This window comes from Balaenoptera borealis (genome assembly GCF_965194805.1).
Source record: "Balaenoptera borealis genome assembly, chromosome: X".
Taxonomy (NCBI): domain Eukaryota; kingdom Metazoa; phylum Chordata; class Mammalia; order Artiodactyla; family Balaenopteridae; genus Balaenoptera; species Balaenoptera borealis.
The window spans coordinates 126,006,155-126,017,934 of NC_138881.1; the positions used below are offsets into that span (position 1 = coordinate 126,006,155).

General features: G+C 55.9%; 1 protein-coding gene and 1 long non-coding RNA gene across 4 annotated transcripts in view; one reads left to right on the forward strand and one right to left on the reverse strand.

Annotated features, from left to right (window-relative positions):
* The window catches only part of LOC309620123, a 424,602-nt gene that overhangs the window by 227,242 nt on the left and 185,580 nt on the right, over positions 1-11,780 (reverse strand). The window lies entirely within an intron of this gene.
* Positions 658-11,290, forward strand: PRRG3 (proline rich and Gla domain 3). Of its 3 annotated transcripts, none has more exons than XM_082376370.1 (4): positions 658-769; positions 4,031-4,068; positions 5,160-5,320; positions 5,714-11,290. In XM_082376370.1, the coding sequence occupies exons 2-4, from the start codon at positions 4,062-4,064 to the stop codon at positions 6,239-6,241; spliced, it is 696 nt and encodes a 231-aa protein (XP_082232496.1). In that variant the 5' UTR covers positions 658-769; positions 4,031-4,061; the 3' UTR covers positions 6,242-11,290. The 3 variants fall into 3 exon arrangements, with proteins under 3 accessions (XP_082232496.1, XP_082232495.1, XP_082232494.1); XM_082376369.1 differs by lacking the exon at positions 658-769 and adding an exon at positions 1,031-1,311; XM_082376368.1 differs by lacking the exon at positions 658-769 and adding an exon at positions 1,479-1,586.

Here is an 11,780-nt window from a genome sequence, read left to right on the forward strand (position 1 = left end):
CTGAACTGGAAGCCGCTGGGGTGATGGAAGCTTTCCCTCCCTATTTTCACCAAACCGAGGGTGGTGGGCAAGTTGGTATTTCTCTGCCTGGGATGGGGGGCAGAGGTAGTTCAGGTGACGCCTTCCAGGCTCATCCTGCCCCAAAACACCAAATTGGGGGGAGGGGCGCGTCAACTCCCGTGCTGGGCTGGGCTCCAGAAGCGCAGAACAAAAAGAGCCCCCAAAACCCAGCAGGCCGCACAGGGCCCCTCGTGGGAGGCTTTGGCAGACCCAGACCCTGAGCTCCCCTGGAACCGTCCTGCCTTCTCTTAGCAGCCCCCCTCTTCCCGCGGTCCTCCCAGGACTAGTGTGATCCCTCCGCTACCAGCGTCTCGTCCTGTCATGCTGAACCTCCCACAGCGCGGCCTCCTGAGGGCCCCACCCCCACCCAGCGCTCCCCTTGCAGGCCCAGAAGATTCCATCCTCTCCCATTTCTGCGCGTCAAGAGTTTCCCAAGCCCATTTCTTCCACTACTTCGCTGCAGCCCCGCGAGGGCGTCAGGATGCTCCCCATTTCCCAGATTTGACCAGAGAGAAGACTGCCGTCCTGGGGCAGGGTCGGGGGGAGGTAAGTGACGAAGCCAAGGTCACCCAGTCATTGGCTGAACGCGGCCTCGACCCGGCCCTTCTTCTGCAGGCCCGCTGGCACCCTGACGAGGAAGGCCCGGGCTGCGGGCCCCCGCCCCTCTTTTCTCGGCTGGTAGTCGGGGGCGGGCCCGCCGGAATGACAGGTGAGCCGGGGTGGGGGACAGTTGGGGGGTTGGGCTGCGCGGGGACGCCTGGCGCGCGGGCTTTGGGTGCGGCTGCCCGAGCCCGCTGCGGCGCCGGGCTTCCGAGGGCCCGCGCCCGGGGGCACGACGGGGGCCGCGCCTTCGGCCGAGGGTCCCGGGATCGCCCCGGGCCCGCCGGCCAGGCCCCGCCCCCCGGCGGCAAGGGCGGGGGCAGGGGCGGCGCCGGCGGAGTGGGGCGCGGGCGCGCGGTGCTCGGTGCGCGCCACCGCCCCTCCGGCCCAGCTCGCCGGCCCGCCCTCCCTACCCCCTCGGCCCGCTCTCGTCGCCCCCAACTCCTTCTCCTCTCCTCGGCCCGGCGGCCCGGCGGCCCGGCGCGCGGTGCGGCGCGACGATCGCGGCCTGGCGACCGGGGCGCGGTGGTCGTGGCGCTCGAGGGTGGCGCGCAAGGCGCGGGGCGCGAGGCCAGACCTGGCGCGGCGGGGTTTGGGGGGCGGGCAAGCGGCGGAGCCCCCAGAGGAGAGCAGGGCCAGGGGGGTACCGAGGTAATGGGTAGGGCCTGGGCGTCCGGCTGCGAGGGGCGGGAGCTCCAGGCGCACTTCGGCCCCGGCCGGGCCGAGCCACGGGGCGCCCGGGGTGGTGGGAGGGCAGCGGGGCGGGGAGGGAGGGTGGGAGGAGACGGCTGGGCCGGGCCGGGCCGGGGGGCTTGGCCGACGGGGAGCAGGTGGGCGGGGACAGGGGCCCTGCTGGAAGAGGCGCAGCAGCGAGGTGGCGGGCTGCGTGCGCAAACAGGGCTGCCGCCTCCTGGGCCCGGAGAACGGTGAGGCCGCTGGGGTTGGGCGCCCCAGCCCCGAGGGCCCGGTGCCGCGTCCAGGGCCACTGAGTTGGGCGCTGGGCCCTGTTGGGGGAGGATCTGGAGGCCCGGCCGGGCCAGGGCGCTGGGGGTTCACCAGCAGACCCAGTTGCTGGGCCAGAAGCAGGAGTTCTTGGGCAGGGCTCTGGTGGCGGGCACTGGTGGTGGGCACCGGTGGCGGGCGACGGTGGGCGAGGACGGGCACTTTCAGGGCTGGCATGAGTGGAAGGGGGACGAGGACGGCCCAGAGTTTGAGTTGGAGCGTAATTTGGGAGTTCCGTGTCATCGGGTGGGTTGATGAGTCATGAGATTTGGAGATCACAGAAGCCTTTCCTAGTGATCAGTTCTGAGTGAGGGAAATGCAAAGGGCTGGGATTTGGAGAAACGTTTTTGAGGCCACGTCTTGGGACACTAGATGCTCAGATGGCTGCCAGTCCCCATGCGAGGGACTTCGGGAGTGATGTCCCAGAGTGCTGGGACGGGGCAGCTGCAGCCTGGCGGGGGTGGGGGGGGCGGTTAAGGAAGGTCTTTGTGGTGGCCAGTCCCTGCCTTCCTTCCTTTCCAGGCCGTCAGGATTCAGCTGTGTTCCTGTGGGGAGTGGGTTAAAATTTCCTTCGGCCTCCACTCAGCCTTACAGTATCCACCAGGGGCAGGAGGGACATATACATGCGTGACTGCAGCAGTATTCTCTGTCGTGGAGCCCTCGCGCTTCCTCACTGTTGCCATAGTAACGGCCTATTGATGGTGTATTTATAGGGGAAGAAGCAGGCGCTAAATTTTGGGGAAGGAGGGGGAGGAGGCCTCAGGGCAGCAGCAGTAGTGAGGGTGGCCACAGAATTGTTAATGGAGTGGGCCATGCCTGGGAGCTGTTTGGAGGAGTTCCTGGCATGTCTGAAGCTTAAAAATGAACTAATGACTTATGCAGGTGTCAGGATAACACAGTCTGGCCTATGATACGTGTGGGTGTGCATGCATCGCAGTCGGGTGTGTTCGGGGTAAGACATAGCTATATGGAAGCTGTTACGTAATTTCTCCACAGAAAAAAGTGAAATGCAGTTCTCATTGATAAGCAATGAGACATGTATTTTTCTGTCGTCACTTATTATTAAAGCCTTTGCTCATTGTTTTCAAACCCTGACACAACAGCTGCATTTTTCTTCAATCAAAAACCTTGCTGTTAGGCATGCCACACCCACACCTTAGACACGTGACTGGCATTGGCCTTAGGGGCACCTCAGAGATCTATAACAGAAGCAGGATTTTGAGAAAATATTACATCTTCTCTCTTATAAACAAACACTTGGGGTCAACTTTTCTCACAGTGGCAGGCCCATCTGTTGACAAATTCCCATGCTGATAGTTTTGGGTGGGATTGTTGTGGGGTGCAAAAGAGAAAGGCGCCCTTAACACAGTGTTTCCATAGACGGATGTTACATTTGCTATTTTTCCTTGAGTTTTAATTTTATTTATGATTAATATTCTACCTGTTTGCCAAAAGGATTAGAGGGTATATTTTAAATATACATAAGATTGCAAACATAAGTAGAAAAGTGGGTACCATGTCACAGGGGAGAACGCATAAGTGTTTAACAGCTGGGCTTCCAGGGCGCCTGTCCTTCACGGTTAATGTTAATACTGAACTTCCTGGCAGCCTAGGCAAAAAGGGTTACACCGTTCCTGTGTCTTACATCCAGTTAGTCATAAAACCAGAGCTTCTGCTTGGGAGGGGAGCACTGGGGTGATTGCTCCCAGATGTGGCTGGCTTGGCCAGTGCTCTGGAATATGTGCATGAGTGGGAGTGCACGTTGCGGGGGAGGGCAGTGTGCTGCAGCCATGGTTTACATACTGGCCGGATAATTCCTGAGCTTTCAGATGATAGTTCCCATTAGAGGCAACAGTCTTGTCTAGCTAGCGGCTCAGTTTTGAGCACGTCAGTTAATGCCTAGGTCCTCTGCTGCCGTGTTATTTAATGCAAAGGGAAGAGAGATTAGTCTGTTTCAGGAGATCCTTGCCACCCTGTCTGTGGAAGACGAACGCAGCAGGTCATCTGGGCTTGGCCCATGACTTTGGAGATGGCTGTTGTTGCCCCTTGTCTCTGAGGTCTTTTCCAGCTCAAAAGTGCAGAGATTCATCGAGGAGAGTGAGGAAGGCGGAACCTCAGCCTGTAGGAGTTTTTCTTTTTTGAAAGAAAACACTCAACCCCTACGTCTAGACTCTCTGAGTGTATTCTTGGGAAAGGATGAGAGCAGCAGGGCTGTAAGTGGCTGCGCAGAGGATGATGTGCCCCATGGGGTGCTGCTTTGCCCTTTGACCCGGCCAATGTGGGCGGGAGTCACATCCCAGGACCAAGAGGGTGCCCTGTAGGTTTTGGGGTGTGATTTCACCATGACTCTGCTTTTCTCCTTTGTCAGGGAAGTGAGACACTGGATCTGAGGGAGCGCCATGGCAGGTGAGTTTTTCCGGGCCCAGGCTGAGGGGGAGAAGAGCCATGCCTAGGGGCTCATGGGAAAGGGGCAAGTCTAACTATCAAGTCCTTTCCAGCTTTCCTCTCCCTGGGGGTTTTCCTGTGGCCCCTGTCCAATTGGCTGGCTCACATCTTTACCCTCTCAGCTCTTTGGCTCCCTTCTGGAGCACGTGCTCCCGTGGAGATGCGCAGCTCCCCAGGCCACTCTGAGAGAAACTAATGTGGCCGGCCATGGGGCCTGGGGAGGGGTGCCTGCCTGGGCACCAAGAGGGGCTGCTTGACATGAGGACTAGGAAGTCCCACCTCGAGGGGAATACCAGGAGCAGATGTCACCTCTTCTTTCATCCTCTAAAGTCTCAGCTCAGGCTTATGGGGGTGCCAATCGGCTCAGCTGGAGCTGGGGTTCCCCTTGAGAATAAGTAGATACGGCTCCCACTCCATGACATTTTTGATGGATGCATCTGTGCCCAGTCTCCAAAAGCCTAGATTCTCCATCTAGACCCCGCTACCCTTCTTCCCAGAGGCATTCTCCGGTTCACTTGCATCCAGTCTCCCGATCTGCCGCAGCCTGGGTTTGTACCAGACTGTCTGGGGCAAGAACTATCGATGCCAGGCCACCTGACGGCACAGGTGTCCATTCAGGTGGAGGGACACCACCCTGGCAGCGTCTTCTGGGGCTCTTTAGAGTTGGTTACAGCGTCAGCCTCAAAGGGAAATACATTCTTATGATAAGGGCCCTGATTTTCTCTTTTTGAGGTGAGGCAGAAGATACTGCATACTTTTTCACTAAAACACTCAAAATCTGTCATGTCCGTGGTTCCCATGCCACACGCACTTCACTCTCAGCCCCGTTTTCCTCCAGAGTCCCGTCGGGTCCATGGCGTTCTAGGTGGACACACCGTGGCACCACAGAAAGTCAGCCCTTCCGTCCCTTTTACGTGTCTGCGGTGGTGTCCTGCCTGCTGGCTCTGTCTTGCTTCCCTCCATAGTTGCGCCTCTGTGCCTGGGCTGGGTCTGGTCGGCAGGAGCCTCTGGGCCCCTCCCCATTCCAGACCTCGGTGTGACTCTCTCCTCAGTGTTTCTGGAGGCCAAGAATGCCCATTCGGTCCTGAAACGGTTCCCTCGTGCCAATGAATTCCTGGAGGAGCTGCGCCAGGGGACCATCGAGCGGGAGTGCATGGAGGAGATCTGCAGCTACGAGGAGGTCAAGGAGGTGTTTGAGGACAAGGAGAAAACGGCATGTACCGCCCCGGGGCTGGGTGCTGGGAGCACAGCTGGCCTCGGGAATAAGCAGAGTGGGCCCTGGGGACCTCAGACGAATTGGAAGCAATGAAGGGAAGCCAGCCGAGTCCAGGCCAGGGCCACTGGGACCGCAGAAGAACAGATCACCTGTCCTTAGAGTCCCATCTGCCTGACTCTGGGGGCCTCCTGACTTGTGAGTGTTGTCCTTTGTCCTCGGGGCATTCCACGGCCTCTTTGATGGCGCTCAGAGGCTAGTCAGACAGGGCAGGGCGGGGGCAGCCGCAGACCCCGCTGAACGTAAAACCAGACCTGCTGAAGGGCTCTGAGCTCCATCTGGGATACGAGAGCTTCCGTGTAAGTGTCAGCCGCCTTCCTCCTCCTTTTGCAGATGGAGTTCTGGAAAGGGTACCCGAATGCAGTCTATTCAGTCCGAGACCCTGCGCAGAGCTCAGACGCCATGTACGTGGTGGTGCCCCTTCTGGGGGTGGCGTTGCTGATTGTCATCGCCTTGTTCATCATCTGGAGGTGCCAGCTGCAGAAGGCCACCCGTCATCACCCCTCATATGCTCAGAACCGGTACTTAGCGAGTCGCGCGGGGCACAGCCTGCCCCGGGTCATGGTCTACCGGGGCACCGTGCACAGCCAGGGGGAGACCTCTGGGCACCGGGAGACAGGGAGCCCCCCACAGGTGGTGCTGGGGCCTAGTCGCGGGGGTAGAACCACGGTCCGCCTCGAGAGTGCCCTCTACCTTCCTGAGCTGTCTCTCTCCAGGCTGTCCAGCGCCACCCCTCCGCCGTCCTACGAGGAGGTGACAGGTCCCCAGGAGAGCAGCGGTGAGGAGGCGAGCGTCTCTTACAGCGACCCGCCCCCGAAGTATGAGGAGATAGTGGCCGCCAACCCCGACTCAGACAAGTAGCAGGACTCGGGTCCTGTCCAGTGTGAAAGCCTCGTTCAGGGGCCTCCTGTTTTCTTTTTAACTTTTTTAAGACTGTGCCACCACAAAACAGCCTTAGCCTCCTTGTTGCCAAATAATTTCCTATCCGTGGATTTGTAGGAAGTCGGTTGTCAGAGACAGGTGGAGGGGGTAGGGATCACGCATGCATCAACACCTCTGGGGAGAGCCACAGGCCAGAGAGCCTAGCTCTTCCGGAAGCCCTCACGCCCCTGCCATCCTGTCTTCCTGTCAGGGACTGGCTTCTCTTATGCCAAAGGAATCACCCCATTGAATTGATTGTGGCCAGAATGTCCATAGGCTCGGGCCCGGGGGCCACGCAGCTGGCCGAAGACCGGTTTGTCTGAAGCCTCGCCACAGAGATGAGGGAGAGAAGCCAGCCCTTCAGCGCCCTTTTCCCTCACTAGCCCTGTGCTTTCTGTCCTTGCTCACGTTTGACAAGGACAAGGACAGAACAGAAACGAAAAGAGTAATAACACAACGAACACAATAAAACAGAACGATATCACCTGGGCCACTCATAGGGGTTCAAGGGAAATCAGTCACGCAGATCATCTGTGACACTCCCCTCCCCCGACACTCACCCCACACTCCCGACCAGGTTCAAGGGAATGTCTGGAGTCACCTGGAAGGAGGACGGGGGTGTGTGAAGGATGAGGGGCGGGGCCTGGCCGACAGAGCTACCTCCTTCAGACTGGGGACGTTGCCATCTGGAGGGTAGCTCTGATCCTACTGTGCTTGGCCTCCCCCAGACCCTGGCTCTCCAGGCACGTGTACCTTTAGCTGTGCTAAAGCCGCTACCCATTGGCACGAGCCCTATCATAGCCTCGGGAAAACGGACGCTGCTGACCCTGCCTGTGGAGCCCATGGCCTTTGAACGGGCGGGGTCTGGGCTGGGGCAGAGAGCTGGAGTTTTCTGCTTGTGAGGTTGGCCCGTAGGATGATTAAACCCACGAACTGGGCTTCCTCAGCACTGTGCTCTCTGGCTGTGAACTTTTAGGCTACTGCCCTTTTCGTGAGTAGGTGTGTTGAGATGAACTTGAATTTCAGATGGCTGATTTCTTCTTAATGATGGTGCCCACCAGGGGAGAAGATCCAAAAGTGTCCCTTTTTAGAAATTTCTCTGTGGGGGAGATGGGGAAGCTCATGACCTGGGGTTGACGGCCCATCAGTGATTTGCTCTGTCATTAGCAGATGCTGGTCCACTGTTAGTAACCCCTTTCTGTGGCCCAGGAGCTGCCCACCTCTCCATTTCAGTGAGGCTTCGGGCTGCAGCGGGGCAGAGGTGACCCGCCCTTTAAATGTCAGTGACCGCGCAAAAGACACTGTCAATACTGCCTCCCCACCCCTCCATCTTCATCCTCCTGGCCTCAGCACCAAACCATTTTTCCTCTGTGGTGCTTTAAAAAATGTAGCAAATTTTTGTGGGGCCCCAAAGAGTGCACAGCCAGGGTCTATTGGCAACCACAGCAGTTTAAAACCCACTGAGAAGACAAGCTTCTCTCTGTCTAAACAGCTCTCCAAGGCAGGCCTCAGGCCTCGTTCTCTGAATGCGGCCCTGCCTAGAGGCCACAGATGACTTCTGGAGGCGCCTCCAGTCCTGGGCCCTCACCCAGGAACATGCTTCAAACGAGGCGGCTTTGTGTTCTTACCCCAGCGAGGCCACCAGCTTGGACAGCACAACCCTGTGGCCGGGGTTTTCCATCCTTACCCCTACCTCACAGGCCTCCTGGAGGCTGGCTGAGCTAACGCCTGTGCAGTGCTTGAGACACCGGGAAGCCAGTGCAGTTTGCCCTTAGGAAGATTCTTCTAGAAATATGTAGGTTATAAGGGACCAGTTTTAGCGGAGGCCTTTGTAGGACTCTGAAGTCGAGTCTCAACCTGGGGAGTCAGTCTCCCGCGAGTTGGACCGTTCCGCACCCCTGCTCGCCTTCCCCGAGAGCTCCCTGATGCCAGAGGTGCTGACCAGGTGGCATTCCACCTTTCCTTCCTTCCTCTTTTCCTCCCTCTGGGCCTCCAGCACCGCACTCCTGCCCTTTTCCACAAAGGCATTTTGGGCCTAGAAAGCCCCTGCTTTGTCCATGAGGGATGCTGGGGTCCATCCTATTCAGCCATGTTGGAGGACCCGGGACAGCCTGAGGCTCCGGGGCCGGTCCCTGCCATCCCAGCCTTTCCTCGGGGGCCGTGCCTGCGTGTGACCCTGGAGCACGGGAGAGAGCCAGCCGTGGGCCCCACTCACCAGAGCCAGAGGGAGGTTGCCCGGGACTGCCTGCTCCCTTTGGCCCCCGCCGAGCCCCTCTCTGCTGAGCTGCTTGCTGTTTGCAGCCGGCTGGAGGTGGGAGCGGGTGGGATGCAGGAGCCCGGCCCGTTGCAGGCGCCGAGCTCTCCGGTTCAGGTGCTTCGCAGCGTTCTTCCACGTGGGGTTGCCACCGTGGTCTCTGGGACGTTTTTCGCAGTATATCATAGGAAAAAAGATTGTACAGTACACCATGGTCATAACTCCTCGTGGTGCACATTTGGCTTTTACGAATGCCCTGTACATATCTTTTCAAACTCTGTCTTTGTATGGATGTTGATTTGATACAGCGCTTAATCTGCAGTAGCCACATTTTCATTGTTTTTGGACTTTGTGTGTGTGTGTGTGTGTGTATACACGTGTGCACGTTCCCTTTTCTCACATGCTTATTTGAAACAATAGCCGGTGTGTGGCTATATTTGTACCAGGAGGGTTCCGGTCTGAAGGGAGGAATGTCACCTCCCAGGGCTAGGCAGCCTGAGGACAGGACCCTGAGTCAGGAAAGCCGAGATTAGCTGTTGGAGCGAGCCCGCCAGAGTTGCCGCCTTCCGCCCTCCTTCACAAAAGGTTTTGGATGAAGATGAAGCAACTCCATCCTGTGGGCCTCCCCACTGTGGGACCCCCCCCCCCTCACATGCCCTTTTGGAGCAGTGCCCCCAGCCTTGGCTCCTGTTCCGTGGGTATCAGCAGCTGAAGGAAATCTGAGCACTCCTGGGCCTTTTTGGTTTTTATTTTTATTTCTGGTGGAAAGATGTGTGACTGTTGACTTTGGGAATGGCAGGGCTGGTTATTTAGATAATTTTCACTTAAAAAAAAATAGAAAAGGCTTTGACAAATTCCTTGGAATGTGACTGTCACATGTTTTCAACCAAAATCTTTCAAAGACTTTTTCAAACAAGCATCACAATCTTGCCCCTCCCCTGCTACTCCCCATCACTTGGGGGCTTACAAAACGAAAGCACAACAGGAAGTGGAGTGCGCAGGTGCCCAGCGCGTGCAGCCCTGCACAGCTGTGACGCGCCCTGGCTGACGGACACAACACTGCGCCGTCTGACCCGGAGGCCAGGGCCCTCCTCTTCTACTTGCAAATCCCACTGCCACTAGTGTGAATTCCTTAGGGTGCTTCGGAAAATAAGAATCTGCCCAATTTGTTGGACTTTGTGTTTTCGGTAGCTTGAAGATGACGGATCCGGGTCAGGAAAGCATCTTTTTGCTAAGGAGTTGGAGCCAGATGGTTCTTCTCTGGCTGGGGGTTGATCTTTTCACAACCAAATGGCATCCCACAAGAAGAACTAAAAACAACGCTGCCTCTAGATTGTTCCTTTGTCCGAGAGAGAGAGAGAGAGAGAGAGAGAGAGAGAGAGAGAGATATTATTAAGAGAAACTCTCTTACCTACACTCTCTGTTTCTAGGAGTGTGCGTGTGTGTGCTACGTGTCATGTGTGTGCCCTCACGTTCAAGGCCGAGATGGAGAGCTGGGCAGACAAGCTGCTGTCTAGGCTGCTTTTCAGCTTGACAAGAAGGCAGCTCCATGTCAGGATTGCACTGATTCAGAAACAAGCACACCCTCCCCACCGAACGCTACTCATGCTAATCAGTATAATTAGCTAATTTAAAAGTACTTTAATCAGACTGCCTGCAACTATGGTAAAAGCCCATTAATTCGAAGCCCACTAATTCAAAACTTAGAGAAAATCACAACTTAAGATAATTCACGGTATCTGCGATTCTCACTCCGTAGAAATATTCAAGGTATTCTTCCCTTCAGTTAGTTTTCAGGGGCATATGTGTAAGAGGGATCTAGTTTAATATGAGTACCTTTTTCAAATAAAAGGCTCAAGATATTATGGATCCCTTCACCGTGCCTTCGGCAGCTCTCATTTTTCGGGCTCTTCGTGTACAGGATGATCTCTGGTTCTCTCTCTACCGTGGGAATGTTGGGTATGGCAGCTTTTCATTCTCCTCCTTTATTTGCTCTATGAATAAAATAGTTTGTGAACTAAACTGCAATTTAAAGTAATATAACTGTATATCTTGCTAAATCGTCTGTAAAGCAGATGTTTCGCTATCAGACCGGCCGCTCCCATCATTCGCCCCCAAATATTCAAACGCATCGAGCTTTTCCTTTCACAGGCTGTGGGCGGTGAGTCTTTCTGGAGCAAGAATTTTCCTGACAAAGATATCCTAACAGCGCAGCACACCCCCTCGGGCTCAGTGCCTCAACAGTTGTCCCACTGTACTGAGCTATGTGACCGTTGCCCGGTGCCTGCCCTTCGCCCGCCCCCAGCCCAAGTATTAACACAGATATTCGAGACTGGGACAAATCCCACAGCTGCTTATGCCTCCCAATCTGTCTTCCCTTACGGATGCCACTTTCCCAGGCCTGAACACACCTGCTCTTTCACTCTGTGGTCGTGAATTTGTGACAGTGGAAACCCTGATATGTGCAACTGAGCTTATAGACAAGATTACTGTGAAATGGATTAATTTTGGTACCACTTTAAACTGTGCTCGTAATTCATGTGTTGACCCATGTCAGCTGGGAAATCTGTACATTCAGTAATATGTCAGGATTTCACTGGAGCCTGGGGGCAACAAACAAACGTACTTCTGATTTCTTTCTCTCTCTCGCTCTTTTTGTAATTGTTGGGTTTAGCTGTTAAGTTTGTCTCTTTCTGTACCAGAAGATAATGAATAATAATAAAGAGCAAATGGTATTCGTTTGTGTTCTGTCCTCACCCGTCTTGGATCCCTGCTGACTCTCAAACTTCCACGGGGCATGGATGGTTGTGGGCCAAACTTGTTTTTCCAAAAGTCAGGCTGTAGATAAGGAAACAGCCCAAACCAGTTTAGAAGCAGGAAGCAGAGATGTCCTGGGTCCTACAGTTTGCCCCATACGTGTAAGATGATCTGCTGACCCATCCCGCTGGGATGAGGTTAGTAGGGTCTGTCACAAATCATGTTAACAAGTTCCCTGTCACCTGATCCCTGGTTACTAATAGAGGTGTCCTTTACTAGAAAAGATGTCCTGCTTGGTTTCAGCTCTGGGGGAGGGGTGGGAGGGAGAAATTTCTCTGTGCCCTACATAGGTGGGACATAATACTCAGGTTTTGCCCTGGCTCGGCTTCCTGGCTTCTGAGGATGGCAGGAGTCCAAGACTGTCCAGAGGGCAATGATGCCTTAGCCTCCCCTCGGAGGAAGTGTGGT